Source organism: Sitophilus oryzae, unplaced genomic scaffold (genome assembly GCF_002938485.1).
Source record: "Sitophilus oryzae breed Bouriz unplaced genomic scaffold, Soryzae_2.0 scaffold_910_pilon_pilon, whole genome shotgun sequence".
NCBI classification, from domain to species: domain Eukaryota; kingdom Metazoa; phylum Arthropoda; class Insecta; order Coleoptera; family Curculionidae; genus Sitophilus; species Sitophilus oryzae.
This window is the reverse complement of record NW_022147540.1, coordinates 2488845-2513491: the sequence shown is the minus strand read 5'-3', so window position 1 is coordinate 2513491 and position 24647 is coordinate 2488845. Positions and strand designations below refer to the sequence as shown.

Below are 24647 nucleotides of genomic sequence, written 5' to 3'. Positions count from 1 at the left end.
AAATTTTTTAAAAAATCATACAAAGCTGCAAATTGGTGTTTATTTCCATAGAAACGCGTTCTTGACAAACTTAGAATAAAATAGCCGGCAGCTTAACAGAATTGAAATTAGTTTTTGGTATCTTAACCTAACTTATACTAATATATAAAATCCTTAAGTGACTGACATACTGATTAATCAAGATCCTGCTCAAACCACTCAACGTAAGAAGCTCAATTTTAGCATACAGGTTGATTCTAGGGTGTAGAGGTTCGATAAGAAGGGATTTTTCGAAATTCCAGTTCCAAGAGGGTGAAACCACCCCCGAAATATTAATATATTTTATATTTAAAAAACGGTGAGCTTTTCGGAAAAACTCTTAAACAGGTATATTTTATTTTGTTCTTTTACATATTTTGAGATTTTTAAAAATTTATACAGGTTGTTTCATAAAATATAACCATTGAGTAATCACGATTCACACGCTTGATGTAAAAAGCTTATTTTTGGCAAACGAATTTTTCGAAAGTCAAATTCCAACGAGATGAAACTACTTCTCAAATATTACCAAGTTATACAGGGCGAGTCTTAAATAAGTGCAAATATTTTCAGGGGTGGTATATTTCGACCCCAGGAACACGTCTATGAGTTTTTTTTCGCAACAAAAAGATGTTGAAAATCGTGCATTTTCTTTTAAATTTCTCTGTATATTTTTCGAAAACTTTTTAGAACTTCAATCACCGCAAATTTTCCCACGGCATAAATTCTTAATCTCTGATATTACCATAATTACACCTTTACTCTATGGTTACGGCACTAAGATGGATGCAAATACAGAAAAAATCCGGTGAATTTCTAAATTTTTCAAAAATTTTTTTTATTTTAGATTTTCAAACTTATTTAAAAAATGGTAAAAATAGCAAAGAGAAAATATGTTTCTTTTATCGAGATCTACCAGCCCTAAAAATATTTGCACTTATTTAAGACTCACCCTGTATAATAATATCGCCATATTGTTTTTTTTTTCATGCTGACATAAATGTGAGAAAATTTTATCCAGTTTGTATGTTAATGGAAATTCTTGCTTTGCTTTATCATCACCATTACAATGATTAATTCGACGCGAACGAAGTCGCGGGTACACCCTAGTTGTTTATAATAAAGTTTTATTTGATAGGTTTAAACTAAACAGATAAAATGTTGTGTGTGGACGGTACTTAAAATATTCTATTATTGTTCTCAATAGTTTTCTCTTGATTGACAGCTCGCCCAAAAAAATCTCCAACAGCCGGAACCTAATTAATAAAATTTATTCAATATTAACTAAGAAGCGTACAATTACGTGTTGAATAACTGTTCGTAATGAGCTAAGACTAATAATTTCTCAAGGAATATTTTTAATTGGTCTGAATTATTAGTGCGATAATAAGAAAATCTAATCGTAATGATTTCATTACACTTGTTTTTCGGTTGTAAGACGGTACAAAACACCGAGTCCAACATGCTACAATTTTAATTTAAATAAAAATTAATTGCTAAAGTAATTGTTTTGCTTTGTTTCGTAAATTGCTGTTTTTTAATAATGCTACAAAAAGTAATGTTAATTAACAAGTCTTATTTTTTATTCAAAATAATTATTATTTTTATCTGATTGTTTTAACAAATAGCACAAGATCCGGTTATAAAAAATATGTATCAGTTTTTTTTCTTGATGAAATGTATCTCAGTTGAAAGGTGGTTAACAACTTAATCATTAATTAATGTACGGCAGGGTTGCCTATCAACTTTTTTCCATAACCATCTTCAATTATGATCAGTCTAAAAAAAGTTTTAATTATCATATCGTGTAGAATATTATTCGTCGATTTTTAAATCTACGTAAAATTATTACCTACTTCCGCATGTTGATGTTTTTTTTTTCAAAATCGTTAATAATACATTCCAAAATTTTCTTCCTAGAATCGAAAAGTCGACTAATATACAGGATGGTCTAAATTGTATTCGGAAAGCTTCGGCAGCATATTCTGCAGATAAAAATAAGTAAAAAAGTTCGTATAAATGTATGTCCTAAAATGCTTAGTTTCGGAGATACAGGGTGTAAAAGTTTCATTTTTATATCTATTTTTTCCTAATAATTTCTGAATTAACGTCGACATATGGATGAAAATTGGTGTCTGGGAGTTTCTTGGCATGAGAAATTTGATTTTGATGTCGATATGACTCCTACTTGTAGAGAGCGCCACCTACATATTTTTTCTGGTTTGAAGAGTAATAACTTTTTGTCCGTACCTGTATAAAACAATTCTTTTTAAGATTAGAGTTAGAAATAGTCTATCCTGATTACGGAAAGAGATCTAAATTTTCAGTACTAAACAAATACAGTTTTTACTACCACATTATAGACTATAATCCACTTATTTTCTTATTTTTCCAGCCACAACACCCCGTTCCCAAGCCAGCGGCGTGCCCTGCGACTCTCCCCCCAACAGCATGGGTCTGCTCAACCCCCAGCCTCCCCCAGCTTCGTCACTACCGCCCCCCAACCCCCTGTTGCAGTCTCCCCAACCGGCGCCCATGCCTCAATTTATTTTGGCCTCGGGTCAATTAGTCCAAGGCATACAGGGGGCGCAATTATTAATACCCACGTCGCAAGGTAAGTCTGGCAAATAATTTATATATATACAGTATGGTGTGGGAGTTAATCGTTGACAGAATAATGTATAGAAAGAAATCAGGACAGTCTGTCTGTTGATTTGTTTTTTCAAATTTAAAACAAAGGACTTCTGTTGAGTTTTTTTCTCACACATTTAAAAAAAAAGTTTATACAGAATGCCTTAATTTTATACTTTGCCGGTAACATATGGAGGTACTAAATATCTTAACTTTTGACATACACAGTGGTAATTAGTGGTTTCAATTACACTTTATACCTTTTAGTTTACGATCATTCACAACGTCTAAAAACCACAATTAAAATTAATCAGTAGCCTAGCAACAGCTTGCGGTAGTCAGTTGTATCCATAGAGGAAGCTTAATATTTACCTTATAAAACAATAATTCACAAAAATAAACACAAAATTCCACCCTGTATCTCAAAAGTTAGGATGTTTGAGATGTTAAGATTTTTTTTAAGAATAACTCCCTGAAATAGCATGTTAAAGAGAACACCCTATACATAAACAGCAACAAAATGATATATATATCTCTCTCTGTATATCTGTTTAAATTGAATTACAGTCAACGCTAAATTAACTCTGATTTCTTTTTGATAGGGTTAGCCACCCAGACAATTTTAACTATCCCAGTAAACCATGTAAATAGTACAGATCAAATGGTTAACTTGGCTTTAAATAACGGTCAAGTAATGCAGACATCTTTAGCTAACTTGCAAGCTATGGCTCAAACCAACTTGTTGGCTAACAATGCCAATAACCAAGGTAAATATTTTATTAATATCTACATAAAATTTTGTTATTTAGTATCTACATAGGATACATTTCTAAAATTATAATTATTTTCAGTATCTTCAGCAAACGGATCAATTACTCCACAAACACTTCTTAATCCGGCTACTCTAACTCATCTCCTATCAACCCCTAATTCCGCTCAACAACTCCTCCAATCCCTCCCTCAAATGATCTCCAACACACACCCACCTCAACAGACCACGCCTCTACTAAACTCCTTAACTCAACCGCTCCTAAATCAAGCCACGCCGCTCCTAAGCCAGGCCACGCCCATGTTCTCGCAAGCCCCGCCTTTGCTGAGCCAAGCCACGCCGCCTAACTCACAGACACCTCCGTCTCGAGTTCCTATCGGTAACGGACATTACGGAGATGGGAAGTCGTTGGTGAATTATCCTGCGCAGACGGTGTCGAGGAATAGTTCGCCACCCGGGATGAATGGAGGAGGTGGTAGGAGTAGTACTGGTGGTACTTCGGATATTAGTATACCTACTAGTTTGGGAGGTGGAGGTGTGCAGAATGTTAAGAGGAGTCCGAATTCGTTGAGTCCGGGATGTAATGATAATTCGACTGCGGATCTTTTAATAGATTCACCAAGTGAGTAGAGAAAATGGTTATCATACTTTATTATGTTATGAATATCAAAACACTTGACAATGGAAAAGCCTAAGGTGCGATTCTGTAAGCTCATAACATGAAATTTCTTGCTAGTGATTCACTATTCTTAATTTTTTAGGATGTATAATATAATTTTCTTCGATTTACAATCCTGCCTTACTACAGCTCCAACGTCATAGCAGCGTAAAGTCCTAACGCTTTAACTACGCGGCCACCGAGGACTTGAAAGATTCTATGTAAAATTCTTACTTAAAAGATAATGTTTAGTGAAAGTACTTTTTTATTTATAAACATTTATTTAATTCTGTTTTTAGTATTTGTTCTTATAGGAGCAACATAGATACATTATCTGTAAAAATTTCAACTGTCTAGCTATAACGGTTCATGAGATTGTAGCGTTTTTTTATAAACATTACCACTGCGAACGGCAGCTTTTCATCGGAGAGCAGTCGTGGATAAGGTATTTCACTGGAAAGGACTAATTAATAACAATAAACAAAAAAATACAGATATTGGGCGTCAGGCATGTACAGAGAAAGAAAACACAGTTGTATATTACTTAAATGACTATATTTACTCATGATGTTCTTTATTGGTACATGACATTGTAGAGTTCTAATAAATATATAGTGGTTATATGTCAAAAAAAATGGTCTTAAGAGTTGTACTAAATATCTATAAAAGTAATACCATTACAAAACGTAATGCAATGAAACCTAAGATCTAAATTATATTTTAAATATTAAATCGACATGAATGTTCTTAACAATCTAACCACTAAACATAGTCTGAACGATATTATTTAAGAGATGTACGTTATTGTTTAAGACTGAAAATGTTTTAGATGTTAAATGTAAAACTAGAACTTAAATCTACACTTAGCTGTTCTTTATGTAACCTTGCTTCAAACAGTAGCAGCGTGAGGTGGGCTCATATCTCTGTACTGCCTATCGGCGATCCTGTTGGCCAAAACAACAAAAGGGGCCAGAATGAGGACACCATAAATCAATACAGTCGTAGCTATTGACTAGGCTTAGAAATGGGAGCGAAGCAGCATGGGGCTTACGCTGTATCCTGCCATACTGTGGCAATATGGGGACACTACCCGTACCTTGGAACACTACTAGGACCTTGGATAATGTCCGTAACTTGGACCATAACCTTGGACACAGTCCGCCCATAAGACAACGGTACAGGGGAACATTACCCGTACCTTGGATACTACTAAGACCTTGGATAATGCCCGTACCTTGTAAATAGTCCGTACCTTGGACCCTAAAAATACGAAACTCTTGTTTAAAATCAAACAAGGTCTAATAAACAAAATGAACCTACCTCGAATTACTTCCGAGGGCTCACTAAATAATAAAGAACATGTCCTTTCTTCCATGTGACATTCTGGAGGACAAAAGAAAAGGGACGCCAACGTGCCAGCAAAATACAAATACAAGTTAGGTTGGGACATCCAAAACTCTACCCTAAAAATATGCAGTAATAATAACGAATCAAAAAAGATAATATCTCATTTTTACCTGTGACTTCGAAATAGCAGCTGATTCAAATTATACAGCAAGATTTTTATAATTGCAGTTTCTCGAAGCAAGGATTTTTTTGACGGTGACAGTCGGACGGTCAAAGCCAAGTGAAGTTAAGCACGGAGAGAGTTGACAGAAGCGATGTTGACAGCGCCTCCACAGAACAGTGAAACGATAGCAGGGTTGCCGACTAGGGAACGTAAAAATTACGCCAAGCGTGCCAAATAACTATCCGGCCTGAACGAGAGGGAATCCGGTGATGATAGGCCCGGACATCATATATTATATATAAAAAAGACATGTAACGAACTAAAAACGTTACAAGATAGACCTTCGTAACAGACGGACAGACAGCAAAGGCTTAGTAATAGGGTTCCCGTTTTTACCGTTTGGGTACGGAATCCTAAAAATTGTCCTATAATTTTTATAATATTTACTTTGAATACTTAGTAAAAAAATGTGGAACAGGACATTTGGCACTTTCTTTAATAAAATTAATTTTATTTTTTAATTTCCTTAAAAAATTATAAACAATAAATTCATAATGAAATTTACCTAATTGAATAGATTTCAATTGAAATAGGATCGATTAATATTGAAATCTACTTAACAAAATAAAAGATCATAATTAAGCTCTAAATAAAAAAATGTTCGATCGAAAATAAAGGCATGTCTAAATAAATTCTTTTTTTCTTCTTGTTTGAGCTCCAGCAGTAGGCAATAACTGCCGGCCACTTAAGGTCTCAGGCTTTAATTAGTAGACAATGTGGTGGCGAGGTGGATTTTACGATAAAATGATTAATTCCATCTCGTTATAATTATTTCGGAAAACCGAAAATTGCTATTTAATTATTATTAATGCCTCTCGCCTAATTTAATTTAGATGCGATTAAATAAATTAAGAGAGAAGTTATTATTGGGTTCTGTTTTTTTTTAGATCGTTTTGTCTTTTTACATTTTTTTATTAGTTAACTCACGAGTATTTCTATAAATTAATTTGTTGTATTTTTGTCACACTGTAGATAAATTAAAAATCGCGCAATCAAAATTATTTTTCAGAAAAATCAGAAATAATTTAGGCCGTTTTGTAATTACTAGTTAAAATTTATTTTATCTCTCAACTTTTTTCCATAATATACAGGGTGAGTCTTAAATAAGTGCAAATATTTTTGGGGGTATTATATTTCGACCCCAGAAACACGATTATGGGTTGAAAATTGAAAATTTGGATTCTTTTTGAAAAAAAAATTGGATTTTTTTTTAGTTTTTAGTTAAAAACATGATTTCTTCATAATATGGCAACATGAATAGTAGATTAATTTTACAAGAAAGAAAACTCAAAAAAAGCAAAAAAATATTTTATTTGGAAATTTTCAAAGTAAAATAACTCGGTTATTTTGGACTTAGCTGAAAAAACGGTAAAGAGAAAAAAATGTTTCTTTTATCGAGATCTACCAGCCCTGAAAATATTTGAACTTATTTAATACTCACCCTGTATATGTATAGTTTATTGAAAGGTACTAACTGAAGATGTAAATAAAATAATCGCAAAACAATTTCCGATGCACGTGATCAACTTTGAGTGACAAGCGATGGCAACAGCGCTGCCAGATTGTGATGGATTTATGAGATGAATCTTAATGTAAAATTGGGAAACAATATATTTATTATACAGGGTGGCCCATCGAAAACGTTCCGCAAGGCATAACGGCCAGAGTATTTTTTTTTTCAAAAAATCCAAAAAGACGTCAATTTTGTTTGTGAGGGGGACAACTTTTGCCCCAAAAATGATTGCAAAATCTTCAACCCCCTAAGCGGGGGTGTCATCCCCCAACTTTTTTCAAATGGGGGGACAAGTGGCGCCGCAATGAAAAGAGCTTTTTATTCTCTATATTTCCCCGCTTCGTTTTTGGAAATCGGTGGTCATTGAGAAAATATGAAGGATTGAAATTTGAAAAGTTTATTTAAACATTTATTAGAGTAAATGATAATAATAAATTCCTTCTACCAATTTGCTGTTTTTTCTTATTATTTCTAGATGTTACGTATTTTTTCACTTGCCACAAGGTTGAACGATCAGTTGCGGTAGTTGCTAGATAGCTGTTCTGTGACTTGTGCGTTGAAGTTCTTCTCAATATCGTTCAACTGACCTACAATAGAATTTCCAAAAATACCAGCCCACACGTTCAATTTCTGGGGGTTTTGTGTGTGCACTTCAATTTCTGAGGGTTTTGTGTGTGCACCTCGTGAAAAACCCTGGGGTTGTCCTCAGCCCAGTACCGACAGTTGTGCCGATTAACTACACCGTTCAAAAAGAAAGTACACTCATCGGAAAAACACACATTAAATAGGAAATTATTATCATACCACGCCCTTTCTAATTTAAAGTTCAATAAAACACAAGTTTACTTAATGCAGAATGAGTTACATAGAGGCCACTAGCTTTTTAATTTTAACAGCCGGGTGGTCGGGGTTCAAAGATATTAATAAAAGGGCGCCACGAGATTATACTCTATGAACTCGGCAGTAAAGATGTAACTATTAAGTAGACTTCAACACTAACCTCGAACTGTTGAGTGCAACTATCATGAACTTCAAATATTCTATAACTATTTGTACTTAAGTGACTCTATCTTAACTATGAGACTAGACTGTAAATAATACTACTAAAAATATTTAAGCAATTTATTAAAATATTAAAAAGTTATAAAGAAAAGAAATGAATGAAATGTATCAATGAAAACTAAATCTATGACGTCATCCCCCTTAACTTAAACAAAGTATGCTCTAAGGGCGGAGTACAAATATCAAACTAAATCTAACTAATATCTAAACGTTCTTGCTCTACAGTGTAATGTCTTGACAAGAACTTGAAAACTACTCGGAAGTCCCTCCGGCTGAGCTTTGGTGTATAGCAATGGGGTAGCTACAGCAGGCTACAGCAGCTCGGTGTACTGTTACTGGAGCCCGTCAGCAAACGTACAGATACCAGGCAGGTGTAGGACTTCAACAGGTGACATAAAAAACCCTCAATGAGGGTTTATGATGTCCAACGGGTAACTCTACACACGGGCAACAGGAACGGATGGAATTCTGGACTTTTCTGTGCTGTACGGTCTGGATCGATCTTCTTGCTCTTGGAACTGTTCGGGGACTTCTTGGGCACGTGGAATCGGAATATCGGTCGGAAAATTCGGCTATTTAATCCCTTGATGGAAATTTGGTCGGTGGTCCATGTAAACTCAACAAAATCCAACCACGTCTCTGACCAAATGTGTTTCGGAAGCCTTAATCCTTCTTTACGAAGACCTGCTATTCACCAACAGGGAATGCTTCACGAAACGGCAGCCAGTTCTTCACGACGACACTCTTCAGCCGGGGAGTACACAAGAAGTGATGCAAGGATTCGATTTCCTTCACAAAATCAGATTTCAACCGGAAATCTCCCTCCAGGATATAGATAGAGAACTATATATCTTGACTAATCCAACTCACAAAAAGGCATAAATAAAAAACGATGTTCTAGATTATTTTCACAGCCATCTTCGATATCCGGTCAATGAACAAACTAAACTCACAAATTCCCACAATTAAATGAACGAATTGCACACTGCGATCCACATCAAAAATAACCAATTTAACTACGAAATTTTATCTGATAATTATAAAATTTCAATAACCAAAACAAAGGATAAATAAATCCAAAAACATCTGATTTGATCTGACAGTGACAAGTGACAAGTGATGACCAAAGATAAAAAGAGGTCGACAAAAATTCTAATGCTGGGCGGTATCCAGTGACAATATTCTGTGGCTATATAATATCGCGGTGTATAACGGGTTGCATAATCGTAAAATTTAAATAAAATAATATTTAACCATAAAATTATAGTAAACATGATGCAAAAACAATAGTTATTTGCGATAATTTATGAGAGGTCGTTGCGAGGAAATTTAACTGTTACAATCATTCGCCACTCGTTCACTCATAGTTTCAGAAAATTGCAAGCGACGATCAAAATCGTCTTTGTTGAGTTCTTGTACCAACTGAATTTTGTACGGGTGGAACTTGTGTTTTTATAATATCCTTTGGACAATTGTACGATTCACGCCGGTCTTATTGGTTAATTTTCTTGTACTCAGCGTACTATCCATGTCAACTTGGCCCAATACGAATACCTCCATAGCGTCATTTACTACAGGATTTTCCATCTGCCTCTTTTTATTCATAACGGAACCAGTTTTGCGAAATTTTGCTACTAACTCGCGAACGATTATGCCATAAATGTGTTTGTCAAGATGGCGTTCATTGAATATCTGCGCAACCCGATTGCCACATTCATTATTTTTAAAATAAAGTTCCATTATTTCCACTTTTTCTGCATGTGAGTACACCATAATTGTTAAAAGGTTTAACGATATTGAGAAGAACTGCAACGCACAAGTCACAGAACAGCTATCTAGTAACTACCGCATCCGATCGTTCAATCTTGTGGCAAGTGAAAAACGCGTAAACATCTAGAAATAATAAGAAAAAACAGCAAATTGGTCGAAGGAATTTATCCTAATCATTTACTGTGATAAATGTTTAAATAAACTTTTCAAATTTCAATCCATCATATTTTCTCAATGACTCGACCGATTTTCAAAAACGAAGCGGGAAAGTATAGAGAATAGAAAGTCCTTTTCACTGCGGTACCACTTGACCCCCCTTCCCGTTTGAAAAAAATTGGGGGATGACACCCCTGCTTAGAGGGTTGAAGATTTTGCAATAATATTTGGGACAAAAGTTGTCCCGCTCACCAATAAAATTGACATGTTTTTGAATTTTCTGAAAAAAAAACCCTGGCCGTTATGCCTTGCGGAACGTTTTCGATGGGCCACCCTGTACTATCATTTTTTAAAGACTTTTTCGTTTTATTTTTAATTTAATAATTAATATTTTAGTAATTAATTTATTTATTAACGGTAGTCACTAACACTCAAAGAAGCAATATTTAAATTTACCAATCAAATTTACTTTTCTGGCTGCAGTCAAGGGTAATAAAGAACCTTTACTGTCGCGTTCTCGTTCAAAAATCCGGAAAGCTCTTGGCTTCGACTGTTTAAATACTTCGGCATATTTTCGACGCACAAATTTCAAGAAATGCAGTAGAAAAACTCGAAAATTTAGTTTTTAAAAGAACTGTTTGTGCTTAAAATTACAATTTTTAAAAAAGACTATGAAAATCGGTAAAAAACGATAATTACTCTCAAATATTCAACAACACGATATTATACAAAATAATGACTGACATCATGATAATTGTCAGATCAACGACAACGTTGCTGATCGCGGCGCAATGTGGCCAACATGACGATAATAAAAATCGCTTTAAACTAATTTTTGCACCTTTAATCTAAATAAAACATCTGTTACAATAATTTGCTCTATGAAGTAAAATGAAGAGCTACTGGATATCTTAAATTATCACAACAAATTTTAACATTTTTGCTAAAATTTCATTTAGTCAGGTTTATGGGCTTTAGTGTCATGTGATTGGCGACGTGCATCAGAAAATATTTTGCGATCACCGTATATTTATCGCGTAAATATTCCAAATAGATAAAAATAACTTATGTTTGTTTTTGTTAGATCAACCAACCATCAACCAAACCAGCAGTAACGTAGTGGATGGCATCAACTTAGACGAGATCAAGGACTTTGCTAAAGCTTTCAAACTCAGGAGGCTGTCCTTGGGACTTACGCAAACCCAAGTGGGACAAGCCCTAAGTGTGACGGAAGGTCCTGCTTATAGTCAAAGCGCTATCTGTAGGTAGGTAGCAGAAAGATTTTAACTAAAATAGGAATATTAATAATTTTAAATAATACACACACCGGAAAAATCTAGGGATATCATTTTATTACAGTTAAAATTAAATGTTTTGAATAAACAACCACATATTTGTAGGCCTATTCTTTCTACTTCGATTGAAATGAAGTAGTCACACTAGTTATTTCTAAATTTGGGATATTTGCAGAAGTGTTTGTGCATTTTTTGTCAAATGTATGAAAAGCACCTAGCATCAATTGTTCGAATTTAACCTGTACTGACTATGTTTTTATGATAACTGGCCAGAGTTCATTCAAATAACTCTGTTTAGTATTAAACTTCATTATGGAGCGTAGACATTTTAACAGAGACGAAATGCTAAGGGCCATGGGTATGCTCGAAGCTGGAATGCGCCAAATCGACGTAGCTAGAGCATTAAATACAACGCAAAGTGTAATATCGCGATTAAGTGCACGCTATCGAGAAAGTGGTGATGTTGCTGAAAGGCACACAGGGCGACATCGCATTACTACCCCTCAGCAAGATAATTTTTTACCGACCGACTCTTACAGCACCAGAGCTTAGTTTAATTCTCCAGGAAACACATAATGTAACCGTTAGTCCTGACACTGTTCGCAATAGATTAAGAGAGGTCAACTTAAGAAGCAGACGCCCCTGGAGAGCTCAACCCTTAACGAGAGGAAATCGAGAGGTACGATATTTGTGGGCTCAAGATCATGTTCAGTGGTCGAATGAACAATGGGCCAATGTTCTCTACGCGGATGAGTCACGCTTTGGAATTCATCCGGATTCGAGAAGGCTTAGGGTATGGAGAGAACCGGGAAATCTTATTCGGTTGGATCATGTTCAGGAAGTGCATCCTTATCAAGGTGGAACAGTTATGGTCTGGGGAGGAGTTCAGTTAGGCCGAAAAACCGTTCTCGTTTTTCTTGAACCGTGTCTAACAGGAATCACATATTGTGATTTAATTCTTGAGCCTGTCGTGTTACCATATGCCAATGATTTTCGGAGAAACTTCATTCTCATGCATGACAATGCACGGCCTCATACAGCCAGAGTGGTAAGTGAGTTTATCAATGCTCATCAATTAAATCTTACCCTGGCCGGCACAATTTTCTGACCTCAACCCCATCGAGCACGTATGGGACGCGGTCCAAAGAAGAATTTTGAGAATGGGTACGCCTCGTGAAACTCGTAGAGATCTGGTTCGGGCCGTGAATGCAGCGTGGCAGGCTGTACCTCAAGAAGAGATCGACAACCTGATCAGTAGCATGGAGAGACGATGTAGGGCTGTGATGAACAGTAGAGGAGGCCATACCCTTTATTAAGTAAATATGGTTTTATCTTTTTTTTTAATTCAAAGTTTAGAATAAAAATTTTTATTTCCAATACGTCCTGTAAACTATTTGTTTATTTTAATTTTATTATATCAGAAATGCAAATAATAAAATTACTGACGATGGCGGGATAAAATTGTAATATCCCTAGACTTTTCCTGTGTGTGTATATCTTTTCATTATTTGATGTGTTAGAAAAAAAGAATCTCTTCTAACATTAGTTTTGTTTTGAAATATAGTGTCTTCTATGTTATTCTAATTTGTTTTTATACAAATGGCACTATACAATTTGCCCTACATGACTGCTTTATTAATTACATAGCTATACTCTGACTGCTATTTTTTTATTCTCAAAAATTTGATTACATTGAAAGATATTTGAGAACTATTATTACTAACTCATTTTATAATTAAAAAATAGGAATCTTAAATATCTCCGAAACAAAAAATATTATCAGAGAGGTGTCAAAACACATACATATCTGAAAACTGGAGAAGGATGACTGGTATCCTCAGTGTCTATTCAAGACCTTGATAAAAAAATGTGTGTCTAATGCCGGGTCCAGACCAAGCAGACAAAAAACAACAAGACAGAAAAAATCATGTTTTACGAAAAAATTGCGACAAATCCATTACATTTCTGCGACATTTTTGTCTCATTTTTGTTTTGTTTCAAAATTCGGAGACTTTTCAATATCCCGCCTCGAGTCAGTAAAGAACAAAGTGTCTATGTTTAGTTCGAATATTTTTTGTCGGCGTAGTGTGGATGACGTGTGCTGCCAACAGTAGGAGACCAGTGAAATCACACATGGTTAATAAAACTCATTCCCGACAACTAAAGTTTTGACTTTGTTGTACTTTTGTCCATGCGTTGTGGACAATTTATCTCAAGTTTGTCTTGCCAGAATTCCCCATTTTTTGTCGCAAGTTTGTCTTGTTTTTGTCTCAAAGTCGTGTTTACTTTTTGTCGCTTAGGTCTGGACCCGGCATAAGAGATGCTCAAAAATGATGCATACTTGAATCATCGACATCTTAAAAACTAATCCTACGATTTAAGACTTTGCAATAACTGTAAACAGAAACTTAACAAGATTTTCGAAATTATGCCATACAAGGTAGGTTTGTGTTAAGAAAATTTGTGGTTACCCTGTAAAAGTTAACAAATATATAACTTGAAATCAATCGATATATTTTGAGATCTTTGTTATAGTATTTTTGCTTTAACAGATATTTAAGGTAGCTATTTTTCGAGTTTTCATTCAAACATCAAATATTGTACTTAACTATATAATTTGTTAAGTCAGTTAGAAGTTTAATTTATTTAAATTATATTGAATAAGAGTTACTGTCTAAATAATAGAAAAATATGAGTAACTTTGAAAGATAAAAAGGGCTGTAATAAAAGTTTAAAAAAATTATAATTGGCCTAAAAACTGATACAATTCATTTCTTTCCCAGTGCCCTGGCGTCCCAAATGGTTGCAGCTGCACAACAGCAGGCAATGTATGTTTATTTTTATATTTTTACTCTTTTATTTACTTTAAATACGTAGTTTCAAGAAAAAAAAATACATAGATGTAGATAGAATACTTTTTTCTTGAAAATTCAATTCTTAACAATAGCCAATAGATTAATCAATACTATTCTGGTATGATAGATTGACAGTATGTGTGAAAATGATTGTAGTTGTCGCGCCAGGGCACTGGCATATAAGGATTTTCGATTTTATTTTTTTTAATTTTGTTCTTTCGTGGCTTATTATGCTAGTGTCCTGTGCCTGTACAATTTCACTAAATTTATAACAGGATAAACAGTGTTTAAATATTCATAAAATGTTCTTATGGAGTTTGACTTTAAGTAAGGTTAAAATTGATATTGAAGTAAATGATCTGTACCTAATTTTATTTTTAATTTCAATTATTTACGAATAATTACGTGTGTTTTCAGATTAATTAATATTTTAAAGGGTTAGTATGCATTTCTTGTAAATGAGAACTTTTAAGATCATAACTTTCGAAGATACGATATACACTTTGTTAATAAATCCATACAAATTATAATAATTATTTATATCATCTATCCTAGTGATACATGCTATTATTACCAATTTAATGATAAAAATGTATTGTTTAGATTTTTTTTAGATTAAACGATGATTTTAGATAGCGATTGTTGGATTCATTATACAGGGTGATCCGAACTGTATTCCGGAAACTTTGGCAACATATTCCGCAGATAAAAATAAACAAAAAAGTTCGTATAAATGTATGTCCTAAAATGGTTAGTTCCGGAGATACAGGGTGTAGAAGTTTCATTCTTATTTCGATTTTTTTCAAATAATTTCTGAAGTAACGTTAATATTTGGATGAAAATTGGTGCGTGGGAGTTTTTTGACATGAGAAATTTGATTTTAATGTCAATATGACTCCTACCTGTAGGGTGCGCTACCTACATATGTTTTAACTGTTTTATAGGGTAATAACTTTTCGTCCGTACCTGTATAAAACTACTGAGTAAAAAAATGTACATTTCCGTGATGTTTTACGTAAAAAATAACTCTTGGTAAAAATCGCTACGAGCAACTATTCTGAAGATATTTAGAATGGGAATTGTCAATACATGTCATTATTGCCAAAAAAATAAACATGAGTAGATATAATTATTTGACTGAAATGATGAATTTGAGAACTCTTTAATTTTTAAAACTAATTATAAATTTTTCTTCGAAAAAATGGTAATAAAACAGTTTCTGTTAAATTTTTGGCACAAAAATATTTCAAATTTATGATTTCAGTCTAATAACTATTTAGTCAACATGCTTAATTAATTTATGCCAATGATGACAGGTATTGATAATTACGATTCCAAATATCTCGAGAACCATTACTCGTAGCGATTTTTACCAAGAGAGCATTTTTAATGTATATGTATATGTTTTTTGTTTTCTATTTTATAATTTGGCTTGCCTGAAAAAAAGCCTTTTACCATTCTTTTACTATCGATAGTTGCGCCTCGGTGGTACGAAAGTACTGCCATTGCACGCAGGCCGCTATCTCCCGTTCGGGACTTAATATCTAACCGATACTTTCCGACAAGTCGGAATTAACTATCTCTGCGCTGTGGTTGTCATTTTGTGGATCTCCCAAGCTCACCTGATGATGGAGTAGGGCTCCGAAACCGGTAGTGAGAGCAAGTTGATCCGCATTATGACAAACACAGCGTAGAATTAAATTTCTATATTAGCAGTTAAGTGGCAAGAATCCTTATATAATTTTATTGTATATGTTTTTATTCAGTAGTTTTATACAGGTACGGACGAAAAGTTATTACCCTTCAAAGCAGTTAAAAATATATAGGTGGCGCCCTCTATAAGTAGGAGTCATATTGACATCAAAATTAAATTTCTCATGTCAAAAATCTCCCACCTACCAATTTTCATCCAAAGATCGACATTAGTTCAAAAAATTTTTGAGAAAAATCGAAATAAAAATGAAACTTCTACATCCTGTATCTACGAAACTAAGCATTTTAAGACATACGTTAATACGAACTTTTTTACTTATTTTTGTTTGCAGAATATGCTACCGAAGTTTCCTGAATACAGTTCGGACCACCCTGTATACGTATTTGTACAATAAATAACCAAACACAAAAATATCAGGTTTTAACACAGTTGTACATTCATGTTTTTGAGTTTAAAAGAATGAACATATTTGAAAACGTTTTTGGAGTGCATGGACAGTAAATTTGCTTAAATATAGGAAAAATTTACATATACGAAACGTATATATTTTGGATCCAAATAAATTAATATTTGCCTATTACTTTAGGTTCGAGAAATTGGACATAACGCCCAAGAGTGCGCAAAAAATCAAACCAGTATTAGAGAGATGGATGAAGGAAGCCGAGGAAAGGTACAGCTTTACAAATTAGTCCATATGGTTATATTATCTGATATTAAAAAGTTGTTTTAGGTATAAGAGCGGTCAGAATCATCTGACAGACTTTATAGGTATCGAACCTTCCAAGAAAAGAAAACGGAGAACGTCGTTTACACCGCAAGCCTTAGAATTATTGAATGCTCATTTTGAAAGAAACACTCATCCATCAGGTAAGAGAAAATAGATTTAATTTAAATTGTTTTTTTTCTCGCCTGTGCCGCAAAGACTGCGACCTGTAAAGACTATTTTGTTATACTGGCTATGGATCAAGAGAGATTGCCTTGTTCATTATTTTTTTCGTTGCCTTTGATGCCTCTGTGGCCTGGCTTCTACTCGTAGAATAATGTAATTCTGTTCAATTCTGCCAGTTCTGTCAGAGTTTCCAGACAACTCAAATGCCAAAAATTGGCAATAAAAGTTATTGTTATTAAGCGTTAAATTTCTTACTTTGGTAAGATAGTGATGGGTTGTTATTTAACTATCTGTTATTTTATAACAATTATTTATAAATAACATACCGCAACCGTTACTTCTTCTAAAAAAAACAGATATAAAATAATGATTCGTAGAGATCGGCCGCTCGTGAAACGAAAAACGAAGTCGGCGCTTCGCATCGCCACGAAATTCTATGCTGCTCGAAGCAATTCCAAAAAACAACTAGTGTGGATGGAAAACATGTTATTTCTTCAACCATCGATACAGGCGGGGAGACAACGGACAACGGAGTGGGGAATGCGCTACAGCGAACGTAGCTGCTTCGGTCGATGCGGTCGATGGTCTTATTGGGCTTGCAACAGCTTAAAAATAATAGGATATAAAAGAAGCAGGTTTTTTGAAACAGTTGCGGGCATAACGCCTGGCGGTCGAGATAACAGGAGTGGGAAAGGAACGCTGCTGCATCGGTCGATTGTCGATGGAGGCTCGCAACGGGTTGGAGAAGCAGTCATATTAGATACGTTGTTTTTCAACCTGTTACGAGCATAACAGGGGGGCGATCGAGATAATATGGCGCTGTATGTTTCAGTACTTACTTATTAAGTTTCAATATTTAGGTATTTATTTATTCTGAAAAATTTTCAGAATTATATTTTAAGTTTTTTTAAAAATGTATACAGGGTGTTTTGAAAAATCTGGTCATTGATTAATACGATCCTGCTTAAAGCCCTTGACGTAAAAAGCTGATTTTTGGAAAACGGATTGACTTTAGGGTGAAGAGGTTCGATAAGAAGGGATTTTTCGAAACTCGAATTCTAAGGGGGTGAAACTACCCTCAAATGTTAGAATATTTTTTATTTAAAAACCGGTGAGTTTTTCGAAAAAACTCTTAAAACACGTATATTTTATTATGTTGTTTTACATATTTTAAGATTTTTTAAAAAAATATACAGGGTGTTTCATAAAATATGACCATTGAGTAATCACTATTCTGCTTAAACTGCTTGACATTTAAAGCTGATTTTTGGTAAACGGATTGACTGTGGGGTTGAGGTTCGACAAGGAGGGGTTTCTCGAATCTTAAATTCCAACAGGGTGAAAACGTCCCTCAAATATTACAATATTTGTTATTTAAAAAACGGTTAGATTTTCGGGAAAACGCCTGGACACGCATAATTTATTTTGTTTTTTTTTATATATTTTGAAATTTTTTAAAAAATCATACAGGGTGTTCCAAAAAGTTGAGTAATTGATTAACCACGATTCTGCTTAAACTGCTCGACGTTTAAAGCTTATTTTTGGCAAATGTGAGAAAATTTTATCCAGTTTGTATGTTAATGGAAATTCCTGTTTTGCTTTATCATCACCATTAGAAATTATTAATTCGACGCGAACGAAGTCGCGGGTACACGCTAAGTGTAAAATTAATTCGAACTCTAGTGTGTAGTTGGTTTACTTATGAAGAATATACTACACATTTTCTTATATTGCTATTTTTTGACCGCAAATGGTAAAATCATAATTAAGAGTTTCTCGCCCGTCGAGTGAGATGCACCCTGTATACTGCTACACAATTCAGGATCTACGCGGATCGAGGGGCAGGGCGTAGGTAGATCGGAATGTATAGGTATAGACGAGTGGCGGAATTTTGGCTTTTTTTGTATCGCAATTTGTAAACAACCACCGTTTTTAGAGAGGTATTTTAGATAACAATCGATATTTAGAAATGTTTTGACACCCTGGAAATACTACCACCGAGCACGTCATTGTTGCAACTTGCAAATGCCTTAATACGCCTGGCGGTGACCGCCTCATACTCTTTCAGATATTTAACAGTAAAATATAGAAACCTGTTATTTTTAAGCTGTTATTTTAAGCTGTTTTTTATAAATAACTATAACAGTTTCAACTGTTATCTAAAAATAACAGTTTTGTCCATCACTATGGTAAGATATTGCACAGGGTGTTTCAAACTTTCCTTTGTCAAAATTACAACATATTTTCCCTATTATAATAGACCTTAATTTTGAACAGAAATAGAGGCTAAAAAATCAAATAATTTAGCTTAAAAATTTTCAAAAAACATCATAAAAATCAGCTCCATAAATCAAAACATATTGAACTTTCAAAAAATACATGAAGATATTAAGGTGTCGTTCTAACAAATTCTTCTGTTTTCAGGTACGGAGATTACAGGACTAGCTCACCAACTAGGCTATGAACGGGAAGTGATACGTATATGGTTCTGTAACAAAAGACAAGCTTTAAAAAACACTGTTAGGATGATGTCGAAAGGAATGGTTTAATGACACTAGCTGTAGAAATGTCTGTGATTCTGTATGTTCGTATATTTATATCATGCCCGGTTTTTTATTTTTGTGTGGTATGTCTCGAGAAAATTTAAACAAAATAAACTATTAGTAGGATAAGGATCTATGAATTGTACTTGTACAGATTTATTGATGATGATAAAATTTGACGATTCATGACAAAAGTAAAATACTCAATCATAATGTGTGTGTACTTGATAGTTCTTTTACACAGACTGTTGTCCTTTTTAGATAGTATTTGTATTTAACTTTTCTTTAAAATTATGCAGATTGGATAGATTATAAAAAATTAGACCTTGTTAGAAAATATCACAATATTATTTCAAATAATCAATATAACTATTGTAATAATCGATACATCACGTGGATATTTTGTCACTGAGCCAGAAATCTCTCTTGATTTAATCATACAAAAACAATTTGATTGATTTGATGATTTATATTAGGCAGTAACATTTATGCTTCATTGAGTACCTCGAAATTACTGGAGTAAATTAGTGAATTCAATAATTATACGTCAGTGTGTTAAGAATCTCTTAACTCACGCATTTTGAGTGAGCTAAGGGCATTTTCATTACCGCACTAATGTTGGGATGACTACCAAAGAGAAAAAAATATTTTGTAAAACATTTATTTTGCACTAAATTGGAAAAATATGTTATGAGTACCTTTTCATTTCCATAGTTGCGTACTTTTTTTTCGGTGCACCATTTTTCACACTTAGAGTATGTATATTCATACATCTGTTTCGATCTTGCTGGAAGCAATCCAAAAATGGCTCTGAATGCCTCTTCTTCAATGTCAGAGGGAATACTTTCCGAATCGCTCATTTTTTAAACTAGTGACATAAATTATATTTACTGTCATATTGACATTGCCATGCATGGTCACAAATTAACTACAACAGATGCGAAAAAAGCGACTGCATCGGAAACCGCTCGGCAAACCCGACACGCCTATTGAGTGGTGTAAATACACCAGTCGTTTAGTCCGGAAGCCCTTGATGTGTCGTATTCGTTTGCTGAAGCTCGCTGGTATGACATAGTGCGTGGTTATATGTTTGTTTTTAAAAACGCGTGTAGGATTTTTGTTGAACTTTCGAACTGTTATTTCTAAGTTTTGGAAATTTGTATATCTTATTTAAAATGGGATACAAATGTGTTTATTTATACTGTTCTACAAAAACCGGAGGAGGAAAATCACTTTTTAGGTTCCCAGAGGATAAGTTAAGGTAAGGAAAAGTGATTAATAAGTAGGTATTAGGTATTATTCGCCCTTTTGTAATAGGAATTATTGTAATTTAGTATTTTCAAACTGACAAAATATCTAAGTACATTCGATTTAAAGGAACAAAAATAGAAAAATTAAATGCTCTTTTGCTGGAGTTTGTATTTTAAACCCCAAAAACAGGTGTGTCTTTATTCTTGCTGGCTTGCCTGCATTGCATGCAACATTATTTTAAATAAAACTACGTTCCTCTTATTTTTAAGATCTGTTCATAAATTATGATAAAGCCACGAATCTTTATACGTGACTCATCGCTTGACGAAGTTAGAATCGACACGTACGCTCTGTTTTTTTTACATTAAGAACGTGATATTTTACGGCAGACGTAGTGTTATAATCCCGTCCTCATTTTAATTAAATTTGTAATATTAGTTTAGGAACGTCCCATCTCAAATAAAAACCTTCATACCTCTGAGGTCATAAACGACCCTACAATATAATTCTAAACAATGTAAGTTTAGGGCAGTGTAAGTAAGGCAGTAGGTTTTTAAACATCTGGTCTAATCATCGGCGTCTGCACTCTCCCCTACTCACTCTAAAATGATAGTGTGGTTTTTAATTCTGTCAACTTTGGCGTGGTTGACAAATGACAAATCGCCTTTTGTGGATTGACTCGTTTTTGTCTTTCAGCTTTTTGTGGCTTTTTCTTTAGGTAGTTTTTTATTTTTATTAGACTACATAATATGTAGCACCGAATAATAATATAGCAAGAAGAGTCACTCTAAATCCCGCCGATAACTCGAAATTATTTACCCATTTAAAAGCCTTTAATCATGAAACTGGCACTTATGGGAGTTTAAAATCGGAGTAAAATGAAAAATTTGTTACCTAGCTTTATTTACAGGCTTAATTAAAAAAATTATTTACATTAAATTGACGATGAGTTCTTGCACTGAAGAAAACATTTCTCAGAGGCTGTTTGATATAATGAAAACTATAGAATTTGACCACCCATGTGAGAAATTTCCTCTTATTTGCAATATTAAATTATTTATTAGATTGAAAATATTTTATGCATTAAAGTTTACAAATAAAGATTTATATAGTAAAAAAAAGTCGGGCTGAGTATCAACTCAGACAAAACCGCGATAGTGCCATTCACCAGAAAGCGAAGTCTGAAAAACTTGAAAAGAATCCAACTAGATGGAAAGGAAATACTGCCAATACAGGAAGTTAAATACCTGGGAATAACCCTGGACAGTAAACTCCTGTTGAACAGGCATATTAAGAACACTACCAGCAAAGCCATAAAGGCTCTCATGATATGCAGAAGACTGGCCGGAAATAGATGGGGCTGCTCCCCCTATCATTTTGCGCTGGATGTATACCATGATAGTAAGACCCATGATTACTTATGGAGCAGTTGCCTGGTACACAAAACTAGAGCAACGGACGGCAAGGCTAAACTATATGCAAAGTCCAGAGACTAGCATGCGTTTGCATCACAGGAAGCCCCATGAGAACCTGTCCAACAGCAGCAATGGAGGTCATTCTAGATCTAACACCACTGCACATTGTCATTGGTAGATATGCCAATGCAACAATGATTAGAATGGTCACTAACGGAATTAGTATTGGGAGAATTGTCAGATCAAAAGGAAATACCACTCTTGCAACTCCCAGTGGACGATATGCCAAGAACGTACAACTTTGAGAAACATCTCAATGTAGTATTGAGCAATAAAAAGGATTGGAAGAGCGAAACGCTTGCCCAGCAGTTAAAAAAGACCATACCATAACTTGGTATACTGATGCTTCCAAAACCAATACGGGGGAACAGGGATCGGAGTGTTTGGGCCGAGAGCTAAATACTCCGAACCAATAGGCACTTACCCTAGTATCCTACAGGCAGAAATCTACGCTATCGAAAGATGCGTACAACTTATCTTAGATAGGAACTATCGGAAACAAGAAATAGCCATCTTGTCTGATAGTCAAGCAGCGTTAAAAGCGATCAACTCAGTATCAATCAATTCGAAATTGGTCAAAGAATGCATAGAGAAGCTGAATAAATTAGGCAGGGAAAACAAAGTCCTCCTACTCTGGGTGCCTGCTCACTAAAGGATAGAAGGCAATGAAAAAGCAAATAATCTAGCTAGGAAAGGCGCGAGCACTCCACTAACTGGACCAGAACCGTTCTGCTTTCCAAGTGGTAACCAACTCAAGGCGGAACTCAAGAACTTGGAAGATTCCATCCGCAACCTGGAATGGAAATCTTGCAACGGTCTAAATTACACTCGAAGAAGTTTCTGAGGGCTTATGATCAATAAAAATCACAGATCTTCCTGGGTTTAAGTAAGAACAATCTTCGGATTGTCACGGGGTTTTTAACAGGACACTGTCTCCTCAATGAACACCTCAGTAGATGAAACTAAGAAGAAACGGCGAATGCAGATTCTGTGGGGAAGATGGGGAAACACCAGTACACCTCATCACTGAGTGTGTGAGACCACAAACCATTCGTGCCATGAATTTTGGTACGACTGATATTGGAGATGGAGAACTACCCTCTATAAAACCGTCCCAGATACTGGCTTTTGTCAAAGCCCTGGGACTGTATGATGAGTTATGACTCAAGAAAGGGGGACACAATGGATCTGTAAGGTCGCAGTGATTAACCCCCCTCCCACTCATTCTAAATTCTAAAAAATTCTAAATAGTCAAAAAAAGTCCGATAGAACCAATAGAAAAGTAACTATTTTGTCACATCTTTAATTAAATTTTGTTAAATAAATTAATGTTTTTATACTATAAATATCTTTTTTTCCCTAATTTCCTACGAACTGATATATGACGAGCAATCTATTAAATTACTGTGAGATTATATGCCTCGATCACATATAGGTGCAGATTATTTTAACCCAAACAAATAATAACGCAAACTATATATTGATGCGGATTGTCTATGAACTCTTTCTGAAGGTCACAGAAACGCGGAATTCGGTTTAACTCTTAACAACTTACTCTAAACCAAATTATAGAGCAATATACCCAAGAATTTTGATTTTAAGAATATTAAATAAATGCTCATGAAATTTGCCAAATTATGGATAACATTAAAATTGAGCATTTTCCATGGAATCTATCCAATCTGCATATTTTATAACAAAACTATGTATTTCGTATACGATTAAATTGTGTGTTCCTTTTAGATAAAACCAAAATGTGTTATAGATATACATATCTTTAAATGATTATACCTATCTTTAAAAAATTGTGTATACGGAAAAGTTCGTTTATACTATTGTTTTTGTGCGGCACGGAAAATTAAAAACTTTCGGAAAATTATATTTTTATACCAAAAATTTCCACTATTTAGGCCTTTACATAACAAAATTGTACAGGACGTATGATAGAAATTATATAAAAAACTGTTTGATATATATTATTTGTTTTTGATCTCTATGAAGAAATTTATATTTAAATTTTTTGTCTACCAAACTTGTGTAAATTCTGTAAGATATATAAACGTATGATAAAAGTAAGGGGTAAATTAAAAAAAAATGTTTTCTATGTAAAAAATACAGGGTGTTTTATTTAAATATTTAAAGAGTATTGTTTTAAAATAATTTACTATTTTTTTCTGAATTTTTATTAGAGTATATGTTAAACTCAGATGCAAAAAACGCAAAGGGAAAATTTTTGATCAAGTTTAAAATGTTATATTTTATTATTTTTAGCCCGATCTCCTTGATTTTTTTAGCAAACTGTATATAAATACAGGGTGTCATTGAAATTGTGTAAAAAAATCGGGGGGTGATAGTACTCCTAAAAATAGTAAAAAAAGTATATGGCGGAAAATGCATAAAATGCATTTTACACCATTTCAGTGACACCCTGTATATCAACTTTAATTCGTATACTCAGTTTATTACAAATTTTAGTAT

The 24647-nt window shown here is 34.1% G+C and overlaps 1 protein-coding gene across 4 annotated transcripts in view; it reads left to right on the top strand.

The window, feature by feature from the left end:
• The window catches only part of LOC115890739 (POU domain, class 6, transcription factor 2), a 255720-nt gene extending 235648 nt beyond the window's left edge, over positions 1-20072 (top strand). The window contains exons 5-12 of one of the 4 annotated variants that reach the window (XM_030911060.1): positions 2414-2632; positions 3252-3416; positions 3501-4040; positions 11232-11412; positions 14226-14270; positions 16598-16681; positions 16742-16878; positions 19325-20072. In XM_030911060.1, the coding sequence (XP_030766920.1) occupies positions 2414-2632; positions 3252-3416; positions 3501-4040; positions 11232-11412; positions 14226-14270; positions 16598-16681; positions 16742-16878; positions 19325-19449 (1496 nt within the window). In that variant the 3' untranslated portion in view covers positions 19450-20072. Of the gene's footprint in view, positions 1-2413; positions 2633-3251; positions 3417-3500; positions 4041-11231; positions 11413-14225; positions 14271-16597; positions 16682-16732; positions 16879-19324 lie in introns of all 4 variants that reach the window. The other 3 variants (XM_030911059.1, XM_030911062.1, XM_030911061.1) reach the window with 3 other exon arrangements.
• Positions 20073-24647: the final 4575 nt, after the last annotated feature.